The sequence below is a fragment of the Penicillium diatomitis genome, assembly GCF_028827545.1.
Source record: "Penicillium diatomitis strain IBT 30728 chromosome Unknown utg000009l_segment0_segment0, whole genome shotgun sequence".
Classification (NCBI taxonomy): Eukaryota; Fungi; Ascomycota; class Eurotiomycetes; order Eurotiales; family Aspergillaceae; genus Penicillium; species Penicillium diatomitis.
Window position 1 is genome coordinate 1,608,355 of NW_026623181.1, and position 18,802 is coordinate 1,627,156.

The 18,802-nt window shown below is 50.8% G+C and overlaps 5 protein-coding genes across 5 annotated transcripts; 3 read left to right on the plus strand and 2 right to left on the minus strand.

The window, feature by feature from the left end:
• Nucleotides 1-586: 586 nt before the first annotated feature.
• N7539_006971 (glycoside hydrolase family 2 protein) lies at nt 587-2,686 on the plus strand (the record flags this gene model as incomplete). Its single annotated transcript, XM_056936572.1, has 3 exons — nt 587-1,992; nt 2,054-2,461; nt 2,524-2,686. 3 exons carry the CDS (start codon nt 587-589, stop codon nt 2,684-2,686), a joined length of 1,977 nt encoding a protein of 658 aa, XP_056788507.1.
• A 960-nt stretch (nt 2,687-3,646) lies between these two features.
• Nucleotides 3,647-5,484, plus strand: N7539_006972 (maltose permease; the record flags this gene model as incomplete). The annotated part of the gene is made up of 5 exons (XM_056936573.1): nt 3,647-3,847; nt 3,918-4,181; nt 4,243-4,491; nt 4,540-4,846; nt 4,904-5,484. 5 exons carry the CDS (start codon nt 3,647-3,649, stop codon nt 5,482-5,484), a joined length of 1,602 nt encoding a protein of 533 aa, XP_056788508.1.
• A 3,352-nt stretch (nt 5,485-8,836) lies between these two features.
• On the minus strand, nt 8,837-11,356 carry N7539_006973 (transcription factor domain-containing protein; the record flags this gene model as incomplete). Its single annotated transcript, XM_056936574.1, has 2 exons — nt 8,837-10,681; nt 10,748-11,356. The coding sequence occupies 2 exons, from the start codon at nt 11,354-11,356 to the stop codon at nt 8,837-8,839; spliced, it is 2,454 nt and encodes an 817-aa protein (XP_056788509.1).
• Nucleotides 11,357-12,539: 1,183 nt separating this feature from the next.
• N7539_006974 (RPC34 RNA polymerase subunit family protein) lies at nt 12,540-13,675 on the minus strand (the record flags this gene model as incomplete). The annotated part of the gene is made up of 2 exons (XM_056936575.1): nt 12,540-13,353; nt 13,437-13,675. 2 exons carry the CDS (start codon nt 13,673-13,675, stop codon nt 12,540-12,542), a joined length of 1,053 nt encoding a protein of 350 aa, XP_056788510.1.
• A 474-nt stretch (nt 13,676-14,149) lies between these two features.
• On the plus strand, nt 14,150-16,154 carry sti1 (Hsp90 cochaperone STI1; the record flags this gene model as incomplete). Its single annotated transcript, XM_056936576.1, has 5 exons — nt 14,150-14,214; nt 14,296-14,489; nt 14,531-15,269; nt 15,337-15,928; nt 16,002-16,154. The coding sequence occupies 5 exons, from the start codon at nt 14,150-14,152 to the stop codon at nt 16,152-16,154; spliced, it is 1,743 nt and encodes a 580-aa protein (XP_056788511.1).
• Nucleotides 16,155-18,802: the final 2,648 nt, after the last annotated feature.

An 18,802-nucleotide genomic window follows, 5' to 3' on the forward strand; every position in this document is an offset into this window, starting at 1 on the left:
ATCGTCACAGAGAGGTCGAACGAATTCAAGAACTAGGCCAGTTGCCCAGAGCGAGACAATTGAATGCCTCGACTACCTTCGGAGTAGACGGCCCATCCACCAAGTCAGCACGAGCTAGACGTACGTGCACTCCACGCACCACACTGGACGCCCATTCATGGAGGAATTCACTTATGATCATCAGTTGGCAATGCTTGGACCTCCCAAAAGAGTGTGCTACTTCAGGCGGTCTGGCACTTGCAGTGCTCGCGGGGTATCTTCGGTAACAGATCGGATAAAGACCACCCCTACGTTCCCCGCGTTTTTGCTTCTCGCTTTCTCCACAGGTGCTGCTGTCCGACGTTCCGCGACGAGATGACAGACAAGAGCCAAATGGAGAGATCAGCAAGGGCCACTCAAGTGGAGAAGGTCTTACGACGATTGCTCAACAAAGTCTGGCTCCAGATAACTAGTAGTAGTCAATTGGGTAAGTTACTGGCAATCACTTTGCGGCACAAATATTTTCATGTCGTCCCTCATAAATAATGCCCAAGTCAAGTGAACTTTCTTGGTTCGAGCAAAACCTCATTCACTCTGTCTGTTGATCATGGCCGTCTCCCCTGCAATCAAAACTGTGGCCTACCCACGCCCCGACTTCCAGCGAAGAAACCTCAACTGGGCCTCGTTGGATGACGCATGGGACTTCATATTTGACGATTCCGATAGCGGGTTGTCTGAACGATGGCAGCAAAAGGGACTTCCGGCTCAAAATGAAGGGCACGGAAAACGCCAAATTCAAGTTCCCTATGCCTTCCAGTTTCCCGCGTCAGGGATTGGCCTCCATGAAGCCCACGAGGTCCTCTGGTACGAGCGCGTGATCAGCGATATCCGAACATCAGACGAACAAAGCAACCGCCTCATTCTGCGCTTTGGAGCAGTCGACTACGAGTGCAGTGTATGGGTGGATGGAAAACTGGTTGGTGGTCATCAAGGTGGCCATGTCCCCTTTGACCTTGACATCTCTGATGTGATGGTCGGCAATACGGAAGCTCGCTTGACAATTCGTGCTCGGGACTCGCCAACCGACCTGACCCAGCCACGCGGCAAACAATATTGGGGATCTGTCTCGGAGTCGATTTACTACACTCCCACCAGCGGCATTTGGCTGTCTGTGTGGATGGAGAGTGTGCCGGCAACGCGGCTGGGCTGTGGTAGCTACGGCACTGTCCTTCGCTCAGATGATATTGCAAACGGCCGGCTCCATGCGCGGGTTGCAATTGTCGACAAAGGAAGGGCCACGACCAAATACCGTGTTGAGATCGAGGCCTCTCTTGCAGGAAAACTTGTCAGCCGAGCCGTGAGGGACGTTCCGGTCGATAGAAACTTCGTGCAACTGGACTTGGATATGAAGGCTCCCGGCCTACTGCAATCGAGGGCATTGCCTGGTTTCGACGGCTGCTGGCGCGATGATCTCGCCTTGTGGGAGCCCGAGCACCCAGTCTTGTACGATTTGACGTTGCGTCTGTACAGTAACGACCAGCTGATCGACGAAGTTTGCACCTCGACGGGAATGCGGAGCATCTCTTGGACCGCAGGAAACGGCACATTCCAACTCAATGGAAAGCCGTTCTTCCAGGCACTTGTTCTCGACCAGGGTTATTGGCCCGAAACTGGGATGACACCTCCCAGCCCAGAGTCCCACAAGCTTGACATTGAGTTGTCGATGGCCATGGGTTTCAACGGCTGCCGGAAACATCAAAAAGTGGAAGATCCGGCCTTCCTCTATTGGGCGGATAGACTGGGTTATTTGGTGTGGGGAGAAATGGCGAATGCTTACGAGTTCGCGGACGACGTGGAACGGTTCAACAATGAGTGGACGGCTGCTGTCAAAAGAGACATCAATCACCCATGCATTGTGACCTGGACCCCGGTCAACGAAAGCTGGGGCTACACCTCACTGAATGATAACATCGAGCAGCGTAATCACATTCGCTCCCTATATTATATGACCAAGTCAGTAAACAGTCTTTGTGATCAGAAGACTACGAACGCCGTAGACTAACTTGAGACGCAGGACTTTGGATCCTAGTCGTCCGGTCAACGACAATTGTGGCTGGGAGCATGTGTTGACCGATCTCACCACGTACCACGACTACGCCGACTCAGCCGAACTCACCAAAACATGTGCCGAAATGGAAGGTGGTATTTTGGCCCCGAAAGCGGCCCATGACATGTTCACTCCGCCAATTTTCCATGGATCGATTCTCGTCGACGAAGGCGCGCAGCACAGACCCGGTGCTCCTGTCATTTGCACTGAGTTCGGAGGAGTCAACATTGCCCCCGCGAGCGGCACGACGGCAGGTGAACGAGACTGGGGATACACCACTGCGAGTGACTCGACGGATCTTCTTGCCAGATTTGAAAAGCTGGTCATGGCTGTGGTGCGCGGGGGCCATTCCTGCGGACTTGTGTACACCCAATTGTGAGTCGACTCCCATTTGACTTGAGCGCTATATCAAGTTCAATGTGCTAACACTAGTGCAGGTATGATGTAGAACAAGAAGTGAATGGGCTATACTCATATGATCGCAGAGCAAAGATTCCTGCAGAGAAGGTGAAGGCAATCCTTGATGAAGCGCAAGCATACTACTACAAACATGTTGCGCCCACAGCGACTAGACTGCAGAACAGGCAGAAGAGGCATTGAGAGGGCATGTACATTGGATTCAGTCTTGCGGTAGCAATGTCGACTGGGAAGTCGTTCGCGCCAAACTGGAAGAAGCTATCTTGCTTAGTTCATTCTACGACAGGTCCAATACAGCAATAGACAGGCAATTCTTAGTCCATATCTTACACCCAAATTGTTCAATACCGTGATTAGGAAGCAGCTTGATTAATTAGAGACTGAATGCACGTGTCTTCACACGCTCTCAACAAGTCAATATGAATCAAGCCTTCAAGAAACACATGTCTTCAACGGATACAATCAGTAGTTCAGCTCCTACAGAGAGACGCGCTATGCGTTTCTTGAAATTCTCAACGGAGCTGTCATATGAATGTCTCGCTTGGTGCGTTTGGAAGACAGATCTCACTAAGCGATAAGTCCAGGCCTTGGAATCACCCAATGTACGTGTCAGGACAGCCTACTCTCAGCACACCTAGATCTCAGAACACACCGTGGAGCCGCAACTCTAATCTGCTAGATAGCATGGTGTTCAGCGTCAACATCCTCTTACCAAGCCAAAGAGTCCACCGGGGAACGTCGGCTCAGTGGCTTGTCGGGGAACGTCGGCGCAGACACCGAAGAACCACAATACGCGGATGGCCTTTTTTCGACGCTAAGGAAACTTTCTCCACTTCTGCGACCTGATGCACTCGGTACTTCCTCTCATTCACCAGATTCGGCAGTTCCTTAAGCTGTTTACAAGCCTGCCAGCCATGACAGAGTGGTATGATTGGCATTCAGAACGGGATGGCACTCGAACAAGCTCAAACGGCAGCCCCGCCCCCGAGCTTTCTCCAGATGGGGTAAATCTGGGGAAAGCTAGATGTTTTAATAAACTCTTTGTCGATGGCTAGCTTGGATTCATATAAAAACTCGGGGTTGCCCTCGTCTCCGCCATGTTCAGAACTAACGCAATCGATAATTGGTCCTTTATACAGCAACATGTCGCTCAGTGACCAGAACTCTCCCGAGTCACGCCATGATGAAAAGAGGGATGTCTTTCACTCTGAAGACATGACCACTCCAGTGCTTATCGACGATGCCGTCGATGCGGAGAATCGTGAACATGAGATGGGAGCTTGGGAGGCGGCCAAATCTCATCCATGGGCCTGCTTGTGGGCATTTGTGATGTGCTTTACTATTGTATGATTTGGCTCCCATTCTTCGCGGTTCAGACCACATTGTGTGAGAGCTCGATACTAACAGCTCATAGGTCATGGAGTCTTTTGACATGTTTCTGAACGGCAATTTCGTCGCACTGGGAGCGTTCCAAAAAAAGTATGGTGTTTTGGTCGACGCCGCGACCAATACCTACGCCATACCCACCCGTTGGCAAAGTGCGCTGTTCCAAGCTGGACAGTGTGGTGCTTTCGTAGGAGTTCTAGTAGCTGGACCTGTGACTGACCGTCTGGGCTATCGCTGGACCACGATAATGGCATTATTGATGATGAATGCCACGATTTTCATCTCCTTCTTTGTGAGATACACGCTATATCCATATCTGTCGGGATAAGCTTGTCTGACTTTTTTGGGTCTAGGCTGACTCGCTGACGGTCCTCACTATGGGCCAAGCGCTGGAGGGAGTTCCATGGGGGCTGTTCATTGCGAATTCTCCCGCTTACGCAAGTGAGATCGTGCCTCTCGCTCTTCGCGGTGCATGCACAGCGACTTTGCAGATGAGTTGGTCGATCGGCGGTATCATTGTCGCGGCTGCCACGTACGGTATCAATCAGCGGAACGATGAGTGGGCATGGCGTTTGCCTCTTGCTTTGCAATGGATCTTCCCTGTAAGTTACACGCTCTGGCTGTGGATGTTCTGTGTCTAACTTGCTCAGACTCCTCTCTTGATTCTTGTGTTCCTCGCCCCCGAGTCTCCCTGGGGGCTTATCCGTCATGGACGCAAAGAGGGAGCTCTTCGCTCGATCAAGCGCCTAGGTCCCGGACCCAGGGACAAGGCGCAACAGACATATGCGATGGTGCAGCGTACAGTCGAAATTGAGGACCAAATGGGCGGCAATGCGAGATTCATCGAGATGTTCAGGGGTGTTGAGCTACGACGGACGGCGATTATCTGCTTGATGTATGCGTCGCAGAATTTTGCTGGAAATTTGATCGCCAATCAGGCTGTCTTTTTCTTTGAACGTAAGTCATTCACTACGCTTGAATATCTGAGTCGCGTATTCTAATATCTGTCTTCAGAGGCTGGCATCTCGTCAAATCGAGCTTTTGAGCTAAACTTGATCAATTCATGCTTGGGACTTATCGCCAATATTTGCTCCTGGTTCCTCTCGTCCTGGTTCGGTCGTCGAACCATCTATCCTTGGGGCACAGCTACCAATATCACGTTGCTGATCGTCCTTGGAATCTGCGCCTCAATTAAACAGAACAGCGCAACTAACTATGCTCAGGCTTGTCTCGGTATTCTGATCACCTTCGTGTTTGCTGGCACTTTGGGGCCCATCTCATACACTGTCATTTCCGAAACTTCGTCGGTTCGTCTTCGTGCCCTGAGCACCGGTGTTGATCGTGCTGCCTACTACGTCGCTGAGATTCCAATGATCTATTTGGCATCGCAGATGCTCAATACCACTGGATGGAACCTCGCGGGCAAATGCGGTTATGTGTGGGCTGGTACGGCTTTAGTTTGCTGGATTGGTGCCTACTTTGGTCTCCCTGAGTTGAAAAACCGGACCTATCGGGAGAGTGACATTTTGTTCAAACGTAAGGTGCCTGCCAGAAAATTCAAGTCGACGATCATTGGTGTCGCGGAGAATGCGTGAGCGATGGAACAGAGCAAGGAATGAGTGCAATAGGATCAATACGAGCGGAGAAGTGAGCTCAAGCATTAATGCATAGCATTCCCAATTGACGATTATCAGTAGGTAGCTCTTACGGGGAAATTCCCCGATCGCAAAAGTAGGCCATTTTGGCTCTGGAACTCTCTGGAACAGAATGACAGTCACGTCAGCTTACCTACGATGCGCTGTTCTGAGTCCTGATATTCAGAAAGTAAGCTTACCAAGACATCTTGAAGCCCCATACAAAGTATTCAGAACAAATACCTATAACCTACATTCCAAGAACAATTAATTCAACACAGGCCACCTGCTGAGGTCCTATAGAGCACCCTCGAGGCGATCGGCTGAGCCCTACCTCTTTCGAAGTGTGGGGTCATTGGTGGTTTGCTCCAGTCATTCTACGCCGATTGGTTTGCAGGCCCGCATTTTCTCCACCTTGATACTTTCCCCGCAATATCCCAAAAAAAGCTCCAGGTCACAATTGCTGAAGCTACTTCTGCTCGCTTTCCAAAACATGGATGAGCCTCGCGCGCCTCGGAAACGCAAGCTGTCTGGGGGCATTCTTTCTGCTCGAGCTGCCGGCTCATATCAACGCACCAAGGCAGGCAATGCCTGTCTTGTCTGCCGTGTTCGAAAAACTAAATGCGATAATGTATGGCCCATTTGCGGGTTCTGCACAAAGACCGGCGGGGAGTGCAGCTATACCCAGCCCACTCCCCAGAGGTAGGGACATCTTCTATTCTTTCCATTAACAAGAACTTGGCCTTCTCGACGCTCTGGGATTTGCTATCAATTGTCCGTGCTGATCTTCGATTAGGTTCGATCAAGCTAGTCTGGAGATTTTGAAGCGATTGGACAGCCTGGAGCGGGCAGTCGTGGATCAGAGACATGAGTGTTGTGCACGCCAGATTTTGAAGAGTCTCGGTTCTGATCAGGCTGGTAGCTTGGGTGCAGACGTGCACTCAACCCCAAGATCTGCACAAGATGCCGCATCATTTGGACTATTCGACCACATATCGACCCGGTCAGCTCACGATCCAAGTCTGCCTCAGCTTGTTACCACATCAAATCCGACTTCACCAGGATATGGCTCTAAGGCTTATGCAGCAAGCATTCAGTCACTGCTTGATATACCTCCCGGTCCTGATGTTTTGTTTCGTGCAACGGAGGAACTGGGTATCGAAGCCATGCTTCGATGGCCGATTTGCAGTGAAGCTCTTCATCAATTGGGGATGTCTCCTGATCTAACCTTGGTCGAGCTCTTGAGACAGGTATCTTGTCATATAGCAGCCGCTGGTCTCGGGGATGATTTCCCGGGTGTAAACAGACAGGCTGTTTCCCCCTTGGTCGAGAATTTCCTGGTCAACAACAATGTCAAAAACCCAATAATTGACCCGGTTGAGCTGAGACGCGATGCAGAGGATCTCATAGATTCCTCGTATAGACATGGAGGGAGGTTCTGCCGGCTTGTGAGTGTATAGCAAATCCACCTGATGGACTCATTCTGACAGCACATATTTCCAAGCTCCTTGTCCTGGCTATCAGCAGTATCTCCACCTCGCTTACAGATCATACTTCTCCAGGGGAAGTAACAGTGGCTCGTGACGCGACAGAGTTCCGGACGGCGGATCTTTACTTTCAAGGGGCGCAACAACACATGGGTTCTCCTTTCTGTGAGAACACACTTATTTCGGTGCAGTGCGCATTCCTTTCAGGCGTGTATCTGATGTATAACATGCGCATATTGGCTGCCTGGAAATCATTTGTTCAGGCAAGCACCCAGTGTCTAGGGTACTTTGCCTGTCGACGTGGACTCGCTTTCTCAGCCGAGTCAGACGTCGGAAGAGAAGCTGGGCTCTCCATAACCCAAGATCAGCTGCAGGCTTCTGCTAATCTAAGGGCTCTAGAAGATTCCCTGTACTGGAGTTGCCTGAAAAGTGAAATGTAAGGCTCAAGCTAATTGATGACTTCTTCGCCACTTACTCTTGCATTTTTTCCAAGTGAACTTCGACTTGAATTAGGGCTACCAGGCTCCGGAATCAGTAGCATTCAATATCCCAACATTTTCCCGTCAGTCCCAAACTTTGAACATGAGGAAACGGCCGCAGAACGCAATCAAGACTCACCATCAGACACCGATCGGGGCTTTCTTGTGAAAGGATGGCTTTTTTACCTGGGCGAAATTGCACTAAAAAGAATGCAATATCGTGTCCTGACCTATCGCTACGATCATAGCGAAGGTAACAACTCCCGCGAGGATAGTCATTCGGATAGAAATTGTTCTCTCCGAAACAGCGTTGCCGAATTCGACCTCCAGCTCCAACAATGGTATGCAAATCATGTCCCAACTACCTGAATGACGGTGATGCTTATCGTTTGTGTCAGGTTGAAATGGTTACCTCCATCCATGCGTTTCTCACCCACGTCCACAGAGCCCTTATACGATATTTTGCCGTGGGTTCTGCGCGGCCACCACATTGACATCATCGAAATACTACGATTTCCATCAATCTTGGCAATTCTCAATGATACTAAGCCGAGCGACTCTGCTGGAACACATCACCCATCATCATCGACCTTGGATTCCACCCACCAATTGACAAGAGAATATCTTGAGAACGTAGTCCGGCGAATTGGGGGAAACGAAGAAGGAATACTCCATCGCCATCAAGGCACGTGGTTAACGATACGAAGCTGTTCCCGAAGCGCACTGGCTTTGTTGGCTGTCAAGCTGGATCTCCAATCACACTATCATCATCACAGTACCCATGCAGACAAAGCATTCGATTCCATCATGCCATCCCGATGGGTGGACGCTGTCCTTCTCGTGATATCCATGCTGAAGGCGTGGGAATCGGAAAGTCCCGATATTGCTCAACTGCGACGCATCATTGAGGGCTTCCTGAGTCTTTGTCGCACATGAGCAGATCTCAAGGGCTGGTAGACGTGGCCAGAATAATCCATTTAGACGCAGATTCGCCCATCGAGCATGAGAAAACGCTTGTTTTGTATGGAGTAAGTTTTCTGTTCCCGGAGTCCGCACTTTTGCCTACGCCTTCACATATGATGTACAATATTTCATCGCGGGAGACAGTGCGCCCTGCAGTAATATGTCTTTCTCACTTTTGTTTTCTGGGTGTGCTTCTAGAAGCACCGCACGAGAGAGTAGTACACAGAGGTGGTGAAAGTGATAGAGGGCCGGATTAGACGTATTGAGTATCTATCGAAAGGTCTCAAGGTGAACTCAAATTTTGATACCAGCTATCAATCCAGGAAAGGTTATCTTGACTGAAGAGCGCGATCTCGGCAAGAGCAAATATCAAGATTCAAATATTCAAACCCTCTCATCCTCACTCTGGAAGCCCAGATCCCGGTCAAGATCTCCCGTGATGTTCTTCAGGCCGCCAGAAAATACACCATACTCGCGATTTACAGAACGGTCCTCTTCAACATCAACAGGGAAAGAGAACATATCAGACGTTGCCGCTTCGGCTTCTTTGTCTGATTGTGATTGATGTTGCATTGGTGGCGACCTTTGGTAATTGACTGCCTCGCCGGGATTACCAGGCTCCGCAAGGGGCGTACTTCGGAAGAAGGCCTGTGCCCAGTCGATGCCGTCTAGGTCTGCGGATGGTGAGAAATTGAGGCTCTGAAGTGAACCTTTTTCAGTACTCGTTGAGGGAGAGGGTATGTCCAAAAACGAATTGAAGTCAAAAGAGAGGTAGGAGAAAGGATTCTCGGACCCTGGCGTCAGGTTATGAGTGGGAAGTGCAAAGTGATCGTCGAAGTCGTTTGGGAATGAGCGTCGCTTATCTCCTTGTGTTTCGGCTGGGATTGAAGGAGATTTGTTCTCTTGTTGGTTCATTGAGGGATATTGTTGGTTTTTGTTTCGAGCCTGGTGGGCCGTGACTGGAGTGGTCTGTTGATTCGTGTTCGTTGACACGTTTGTCATCATCGGTGCGGCACCCCAAGATTCTGTAGGTGGATTTTCTGGTCTTTGACCAGTCTCTGTTCTCGTGACGGCGTCTGCAATACTTGGTCTCCTGACATCAGTGTGCGAGGGAGATGTGGAGGTGTCGAATGTATATTGCATGATTCGGTAAAATGCATTGGAGGCGCAGTTGCCGGGTTGCATCTTGATCGCGGCTACTAAGTTGGCGAATTCGGTGCCGGCAGCCGGATAGATGTCTTTCAACCCATGGAGCACTTGAACACAGCGTTGGAAATTGGAGATACTGTTCTCGCGAACAGCGGGATTGTCGGAAGAGGAATTGGAGAGATGAGCTACCGCGGCCGGGAGTATGACTGTGACTCCCGTCTGCGGTAGGAAGCGCGTGAGGTTCAGTTGGTGTAGGCCTTGAATGATATGGGTGATTCCTGTGGCCGCCTCCTGCATCTTCATTTGGGCCACGTTTTGCCGCTCCTGGCGTGTCTTGGACTGGTCTCTGGTGTTGGTGGCCCATGGTCGATGCAGGGCACTTGTGGTGGCGTGGTAGAGCATGCGCAGCATAGCTCCATGTAATAAGAGTACCTCTTCACCGTCGCGGAAATTGCTCCGTGATTCAGGGATAAATTGCGCGTCCTTCGGTAGCGAGCTCAGCCAGGATTCAAGTTTTTGGCTACACCTTGTGAATTCGGATTCAGAGGCTTGTCGAGGAACCAATGTCACTGTCGTACGGTCCGTTACGCCGAATTGGCGTTGAGAGGGAGCATACTGAGCAAACAACACCCGGCCAATGCATTGACAAAGCTTCACTTTCTCGATGAACATGGTCGCCAGGCGCTTTTGATGTGAAGTATCTTCGAGTTGTCGACAATGAAACAAAGCTTGCACCGACTGAGAGAAAGGTTCAAAGTCAAAGTCATCCAGTTTCAACATAGGTACGTTGCTGTTGCCATCATTCACCTGGAGTGGACGCCTCATACCCATTGCGATTAGGCGATCGCGTGAATAAATACACCACCAGATCCGTGTGCGAAGCCGCCGAAGTTTGGGATCGATGTCACCACTGAGTGGATCTTTGTTAAGTCCAATGGAATGGGCTTGGGTATTGCAGATGCCGATCCAGTCCCAAATGTCTCGATGAAGGCTGTTGTCAGGGTCTGACCAGTATGTCATTAACAGCAAAGTCTGTAATATAGCAATGCGATCCTCTTCACAATCAAGCGAGTAAAGCAGCTGCGTGGCAAGCACTTGTCAGCTTGATGAACCATCTAAAGCTCTGTGACAGGTAATCGAGTTTACCTTCAGGCGCATGTAGAAGCTCTCACGTGCGCTTTTTCTCGTGGAGTATCCGGCGTCTTGTAAATGCTGAAGATCGACAAAAGCTGTTCCAACAAACATAACCGCCTGGAATAGTAGAACACTAATCCTCCCTGCAGGATCATTCTCCGCGACGCATCGCAAGAATTCTTGCAAATTGATGACAGGCATGAAACTGTGGACCCATTGAACATAAGACCGTAGCAACGCATTTCGAAGACCGGTCTCCGGAATAGACAGAGCCCCGCGGAAGCGCAAGAACTCCAAGTCTTCTGGTGCAATACGATCTGGCAACGGCTTCAAAAAGCGCGGCTCGTCGTCGAGAATCGCTGTCAGTGGATCAAATTCGGGATCAATCAAGTCCTGAACCGCAGAGACCATGTTTGCCAAGGGCAGTGAACTGTGCACTGCTGGGTTCCCAAAAGTTCGCCATCCACTGATGGGCTTCGTTTCATGAAGCCAAGGGGCCTTCGGATCATAGCCTTGAAGATGATGACGCTTTGATGCAGGCTCAGTTCGCTCGGAGTAAGATTCGGCCTGCTGCAGCTTGCGCTTAAGCGCCAGCGCGTTGCGGTCCGGAGATCGAGGCATGGTCGATCATTCGGAGCATTGATGATGTCGTAGCAAACAGTTCACATGGAACAGAAGTTTCAGGCCCCTATTCACAACCCCGATTTCCCGCGTCAAAGGCAAAAAAATGAGTTGACATTGGTATTTGTCCAGATGAGGAGGCGCCCGCTCTAGCCCCAGCAGGCGGTGTTCGGACCCTTGAAGGCATGGAACTTCCGGGGTTCGCCCGGCGCCATGTGGGGAGAGTCACGTGTACAACGGCCTCCAACGTGGTGGAGATGCGGAGATCGGCAACGTATCGCAAGAGAAACTTCGTCATGCACTGTATGTCGGCGATTGGCAGCTCATGATACAGCAGAGTGACATCGAAATTTGAAATTACCTATAACAGCAGTTAATCATGAAAGCTTCGATAGATGAGCCAAAGTGATCGACTCTTCAAGGTTGCACATGATGTTCTCGCTGGCTCCAGCAGTATCACCCGCGGACATAGATCGACAATCATATCGGAAAAAGCCTCTAAGCGTCTAACTTTATCTCGACTTCTTCAACAATTACACGACCTACGGTCCAATCACCACGCGCAGTTGTTGAGAGAGAGCAGGCGAACAAGTGGTTTTCTATATTAATGTGAGCCCCGAGCGCTCAGAAGGCGTCTGGGCTTAGTATATAGGTTGCGAGTTGCACAAACCAAGTCCATGAATGTTTCATAATTCTTCAAGCATATATATATACCAAAGTCTTGCTGCTCTACACCATTTGGAGCGCTTCTCTTCAAAACAGAGTGCTCGATGCAGGAGTTCTCGCAGCCAATTTCTTGAAGAATGAGCCAGACTTTCGACTCTGAGCCGAGTTGGCCGTAGCTGGCTTCGTACGGTTGACGCTGCTTATTCATTAACAGCAATCACAAAACGCCATCGCTATGCAGTAATACTTTTTCCGCGTTCCTTTTAGCTTGCAAAGGCTGCCAGTGTTGCCGATCCTGCCATTGTTGCCGTTTCAGCGGTCATGGCGCCACTGCGATGATATATGGGCAAGGGCAGGGGCATCTCCGCGCCTGAAGTGAGTGGAGAAAGATAAGTGGTCACTCAAATCCTTCCCAGGTCTGGACGAATGTGTGTGAGTCAAGATCAGGCCGGGCTGAAATGAAAAGGATACCTCGGGCCTAACGATTCCAGTCTCACGTTTCATGCCTCCTGGACGCTCAGAAGCCAAGGACCTTCTCGTACCATGGATCGAAATACTCACAGGTCTCCGGGCTGATTGCAGCACCAGGAGAACAAAGTTTGATGTTTGGGCAAGATCCGCATGGTGCCTCGGTCATTCCATTTTTGCCCATACCGAGGATGGGACCACCAGCCTCCTCTTCGGCAGCCGGCTTCCTGGACTGACTGGCTTTAACAACTTCAGGGTTCTTGAGGGACTTGTAGTTATTTCCGTTGTTGAGAGCGACAAGTTTCCGATCGAAGCAGAGCATTTGAAGGAGCTGGACGATGCTCTCTTCACCTAGACGCACAGGTGTGATGCCACTCTGGTTGACGGCGTTGGTGATCATGTCAACGGTCGGGTAGCCGGAATAGTTTGCCGGGTAGGGCAGATAAACCTTCTCTGACTCCAACTTCACCTCCGCTTTGCCAGAGGCCGTCTTGAGCCGCTTGTTCCGACCACGATCGGTAGCGGGTACCTCATACCAGCTGCGCCGACTGACAGTGTACTCAATGTATCCCGCCACGCTGTTGATGAAGTTGGCGTCGAGAACACCATCCGTGAACCAAGCACCTCCAGTGATGTCCTCGCTCGGGGCCAGGCCCGCAAGCATGTACATCTTCCGCGTCGGGTATTTGACATTGTGCACGCTTTTAATATAATTCTTGCTTTCCAGCGATTTGACACAGCGATCGAGGATGGACTTATGCAAATTCGTTCGACTTATGATGTTCCGAATCCAGACGCCTGATCGGCCGCTCGAATGAATGACGTTGTATACCAAGCTCTCGTCGGGGTTGAGATTCTGGAGTCTATACAGAGAATGGTAGATTAGAGACCAATCTCCTCCTTTTCGGATGGCTATGGTATGAGGACTGGATTGGAGTAGCCTTACTTTTCAGCATCATCACGAGATATAATCTTCCACGCGAGGCGGTTGTTTGCGCCTTGGTGGAGTCGAAACAACTTTTGATCGACGAGGGCTTGAGTGCATTTCAGCAGCAAGTCAATTTCGGCCTTGGGGATCACATCGAGACCGAGAAGGTCCTGCTGGTAAAAGAGATGGTCGACATCAAATCTCTCCACACAGGCGTCATAAAGTCGCGCAGCGACCTCAGTCACACGAGACGCCATTGCGGGCTGCGGAGAGAGGCTGGGAAGAGGCTCGGCTGGGCTGAGGTGAGCGGTAATCGATTGGGGTGTAGTATTAAGGGTCGATGAAAATCATGATCCGTGTCCACTGCTATAGCAGGCCGAGGAAATTCACAGAATCATGAAAATGGCGAACAAGTTCTAATTGCAGGAGAATGTTCGAATATAGGTGAAAAAGTCTTGTCAGCCAGAGGAATTGTGAATCACAAAAACCCACCGACCGCTTGGCGACTTTTTTCACGGGCGGCGGGGACATCCAGGGCTTCCTTTTTAGGTCTAGCGTTTACGGAGCTTTGGACATTTCGCCGCGACTGATGCCTCAGGCGAATATGATCTTCCGGAAATTTCGAGAAGCTCGCGGCCTGGAGAGCTCATACATAATAACCATCGTCAGACTTCATCGTAAACTTCAACTTCCCTGTTACGAATCAACCTACGTACAAATCATCCACAACAATGGCTGACGCGCTCAAGGCTGAAGGTAACAAGGCCTTCTCGGCCAAGGATTACTCTACCGCAGTGTACGTTTCTCTACCCCGCCTTCACTGACCTATCGCTGTCGCATGAAGCTGTCGCTGACACAAAACACACTTTTCCCGCAGTGAAAAATTCACACAGGCGATTGCGATTGAGCCCGAAAACCACATCCTGTACTCCAACCGATCCGCCGTCTATTCTGCTCAAAACGAGTACCAGAAAGCTCTTGAGGATGCCGACAAAGCCGTGACCATCAAGCCCGACTGGTCCAAGGGCTACGTCCGCAGAGGTGCCGCTTACCGGGGTATTGGCGATCTTTGTAAGTGGATACAAATTGATACTACAGAATCGGTTCGTTAGCACAGATGGGGGCTAATAGGAAGAGGATAGTGGCTGCACACGACGCATACGAGGAGGCTTTGAAGCTTGAACCTGGTAACGACCAGGCCAAGTCCGGTCTGAACGCTGTCCAGCGGGCCATCAATGCTGAGGCTACTGCTGATGGCGTCCAGGGTGATCCTACTGGTGGTTTGGGTGGCATGTTCAACGACCCTGGTCTTTTCCAGAAGCTCGCCAGCAATCCCAAGACCGCAAGCCTGCTGGGCGATGCCGAGTTCATGGCCAAGCTGAAGAAGATCCAACAAAACCCCAACAGTGTTGGCGAAGAGATCCGTGATCCTCGCTTCTTGCAGGTCATGAGTGTTCTTCTCGGAATCGATATGAGCTTTGGCGCTGACGGCGAGGCCCCCACCGCTGATGCGCCGGCTCAATCCACCTCTGAAGCTAAGCCTGCCCCCACCCAGCCCAAGAAGGAGCCCACACCAGAGCCCGAGGACGAAGAGGCGATTGCCAAGAAGAAGGCCCAGGAGGCTGGAGATGCCGAGAAGAAGATTGGCAACGATTACTACAAGAAGAAAGAGCTCGACAAGGCCATTGAGCACTACGAGAAGGCCTGGGAGCTGAACAAGGACATCACATACCTGAACAATATCGGCGCAGCTAAGTTCGAAAAGGGCGACTACCAAGGCACCATTGAGGTCTGTCAGAAGGCTGTTGAAGAGGGCCGCGAGCTTCGCGCTGACTGGAAGCTCACTGCTAAGTATGATTGTTCTGGAGTTGCAGTTTGATCTTGAACAGTCCACATCTAACGTTTTATTCTTCACTAGGGCGTTCACGCGAATCGGTTCTGCCTATGAAAAGCTGGGCGACCTCACCCAGGCCATCGAGAACTACAACAAGTCCCTCACCGAGCACCGTACCCCCGAGGCCCTGACCAAGCTCCGTGCCGCCGAGAAGGCCAAGATCACCGCAGAGAAGGATGCCTACATCTCCCCTGAGCTCGCAGAGAAGGCCCGCGAACTCGGTCAGCAGAGATTCCAAGAGGCCGACTGGCCTGGTGCCGTGGACGCTTTCACCGAGATGACCAAGCGTGCGCCCCAGGATCCTCGTGGTTTCTCCAACCGTGCTGCGGCGCTGATCAAGCTGATGGCGTTCCCCCAAGCTGTTCAAGATTGTGACGCGGCGATTTCCCGCGATCCCAAGTTCATCCGCGCCTACATGCGCAAGGGCCAGGCTCTTGTTGCTATGAAGGAGTACAACCGTGCCATTGACACTTTCACCGAGGCTGCCGAACACGATGACGGTACACATGCTCGTGAGATTGAGCAGCAACAACAGAAGTGCTTGGAGGCGCAGTTCAGTGCTCGCGCTGGTGAGACTGAGCAGCAAACGATGGAGCGCATCCAGAATGACCCCGAGGTATGTATTCCCTCCGACTTGATTGACGTTTGCTGTACCCTCTTCGGCGATGTGGTGGCTAACACTTCACTAGATCATGGCCATTCTCGGCGACCCTGTCATGCAGAGTATTCTTAACCAGGCCAAGAGTGATCCCGCTGCCCTCCAGGAGCACATGAAGAACGCATCTGTGCGAATCAAGATCCAGAAACTGATGGCTGCTGGTGTCATTCGCATGGGTCGGTAAGCCGATGCGTCAATTACGCCGCGTAATGTCCCTTCATTCCTGGACAGGTCTCTTGTACCCGGGTTGCGTTTCTTTTGGGGATGTGATATCCAAGGGTAGGGCTGTCCGTTATCGTGTCATGAATTACCAAGATTTGATGAGCTGTCGCAAATAGCAATAATTACGTCTCCGTATGAATTAGCATTGACATAATATACCTGTATACGGTCAATTGGTCTCTTCAGAGTGCTTCGTGAGAATAGAAGTTGGGGACAATTTCCCAAGATGATAGTGTAGTGTAGATTCAGTGACAGAACACCGGCGGAGGGAACGGGTCCGCTGTGGACGGCACTGGACGGCGGACGCACTGCAGTCTCGTCAGTGTCATGTGACGGTACACTGATGCTGTTTGAAGCTGAGCTTTGAAAGGGACAGATATTGGGTGTATCTCTGGACTGTCTGATTTATCTGGTTCTTCTTCTACCCATTTCGACCAGAGCTCGCCTACTCAGGGCAGAGGGGGGGGGGGGGGTCAATCGAGGCGTTCTATCTCTGATGATCCCTCACATCCAGCGGCTCATTCCCCGCTGACCGTGCGTATGTGTTGTATACCTAATCACCACCGTCGATCTCACTTCCATATTCAGGTGGCAACGCGACCTGAGTGATACCTACCCAAGAGACTGAGAGTTGATTTGCCGAGCCAATCTTGCGGTCAAACTCGTTCGGGAGGTGATTTTCCATTTGCGGGAATAGTCCACAGTTACACTCTACAGTACCACTGTACATATGAGCTCGGGAGACGAGTCGTCACGTTGCTTCAACCTCACCTGCCACATTTTCGATCCATTCTTGAAGGGATCTATTCGGCATGGTTGTGGTGGTTAGGGCTGGCCAATCATCACGGATGAAGTCGATGTGTTTCTGCACGATAAGACTCACGTGGACCCAGCTTTGCCCGGGCCAGCGCGACAGGTTGAATTTAATGCAAAGAGGGCCGTTATTTTTGTCCAACAAAATTGATTTGAGCGAGAATGATCATTACAGAAAAGAGCGGACTTTTTTTTTTCTTTTTCACGGGACGTATACAAGAATTCATGGAAAGGGATCGGGTATACTATGAGTATGGACCCATGGAGTATGGAGGTGTCTGTGGCTCTGTGCCTCTGTGGAGCTTACCCTGGACCCTAGGTACCTCCAAGAAAGAACTGATACGATATTACAACAAGGTTCACAAGTAGTAGTCTGCTGGAAACTCCCGTACGAGGCTTTGCACAGTCTCAAATTTCGAGAAATTTCTGCTCAGTCGTGATTCTCTTGTAAGGGAGGACAATCATTGTGGTATCATTCTTCGGCGTTGATATTACTTGAGATCACAGTAGGAGACTCGTGTCACTGTCCAGTTCCACTACTCCACTACGCCACTGTCGACTATCGGAATTACTTTGTCCCCCGGTACCCAACAAACCCGAGGACAAGATCCAAGGAACCATTGTCAAGAGGTCTGGAATTGGCTATCATCTCCGAGGCCAAGCCCAAAGTGGAAATGGAAGAGAAGAATGTCCAATGTGGCGGTGCTACTACGACTGAGGTCAACGGCCCTACTCGCTGGCTATTGAGTCTTCACTCGTCCTGAGAGTGAGCTATACAGTAGTATGACTATGGAGTGTGTACTGTCTCGTAGTCAGTGGTCAGAGTCAGTAGTCAGAGTCAGTAGTCAGAGTCAGTAGTCAGAGTCAGTAGTCAGAGTCAGTTAGTAGTCACTAGTCCGTCACGCTTTCTCCCCATGTAACCTCGTGTTGCGCCTTGGAAACGAGGCATCCAGATTGTCAGTCGTTGAACTTGAAATTTGTCGAGTTGCTGACTATTTGATTCTGGTGGCTAAACTACCTGCTTCAATGCTTTTTACGGTCGCTCAATGCTTTTTACGGTCGCTCAATGCATTTTGACCATCAAGTTGTCACGGTGAGAGGAGAGGTTGAGGGTGAGATGTATCACACTCTGGCAATTTGTACATTGACTATCTTCCCTGGACCATCTTACATTGACCACCTTGGATCAATCATCTTGAGATCCTCCAGTGTAGTTCATCAGTCCTCAGGTCATGTCCGACGGGCTGTTTTGTGAGGATCACAGGAAATAAGCGAGCTCGGGCGATCAATCCTGACATCAGAGCAGAAATCGTCGCACCCCACGTGTTACTCTCGGTGATTGACAGGATTCGGGGAGGGATGATCACTCGATCGTCCCCTGAATCAAGGCAAGGCAATTGGCAGATTTTCCAACATCGACTCAATGTCCTCTTACAAGGGTTGTCTCTGTACTCAATGAGCATGGATCATGGAGCACTGAGCAGAGGTTGAAGTTCATGGTTCATGGCTCCAGTACAAAGTCCTCAGTATTGTACTCAAGCTTCGTGTCCTTATGGAGAGGGGTCCAATCACCGGGGAACGGTGTCACCTGGAGCGATCCGTGGGACGGCCTCGGATAGTAAGATGAGAGAACTATCCCCCTCCACGGGCCTCAACGTTCCAGGGCAGTGAGCACTGCAGTGAGCTGAGCACTGAGCACTGAGCACTGAGCACCCATTGATCTGCCGTCAAACTGCCACTGTGCAATGCCGTCCTGTAATCGTCTCGATGCTCCTTCCCTTGACCGGCGGCCCTCTG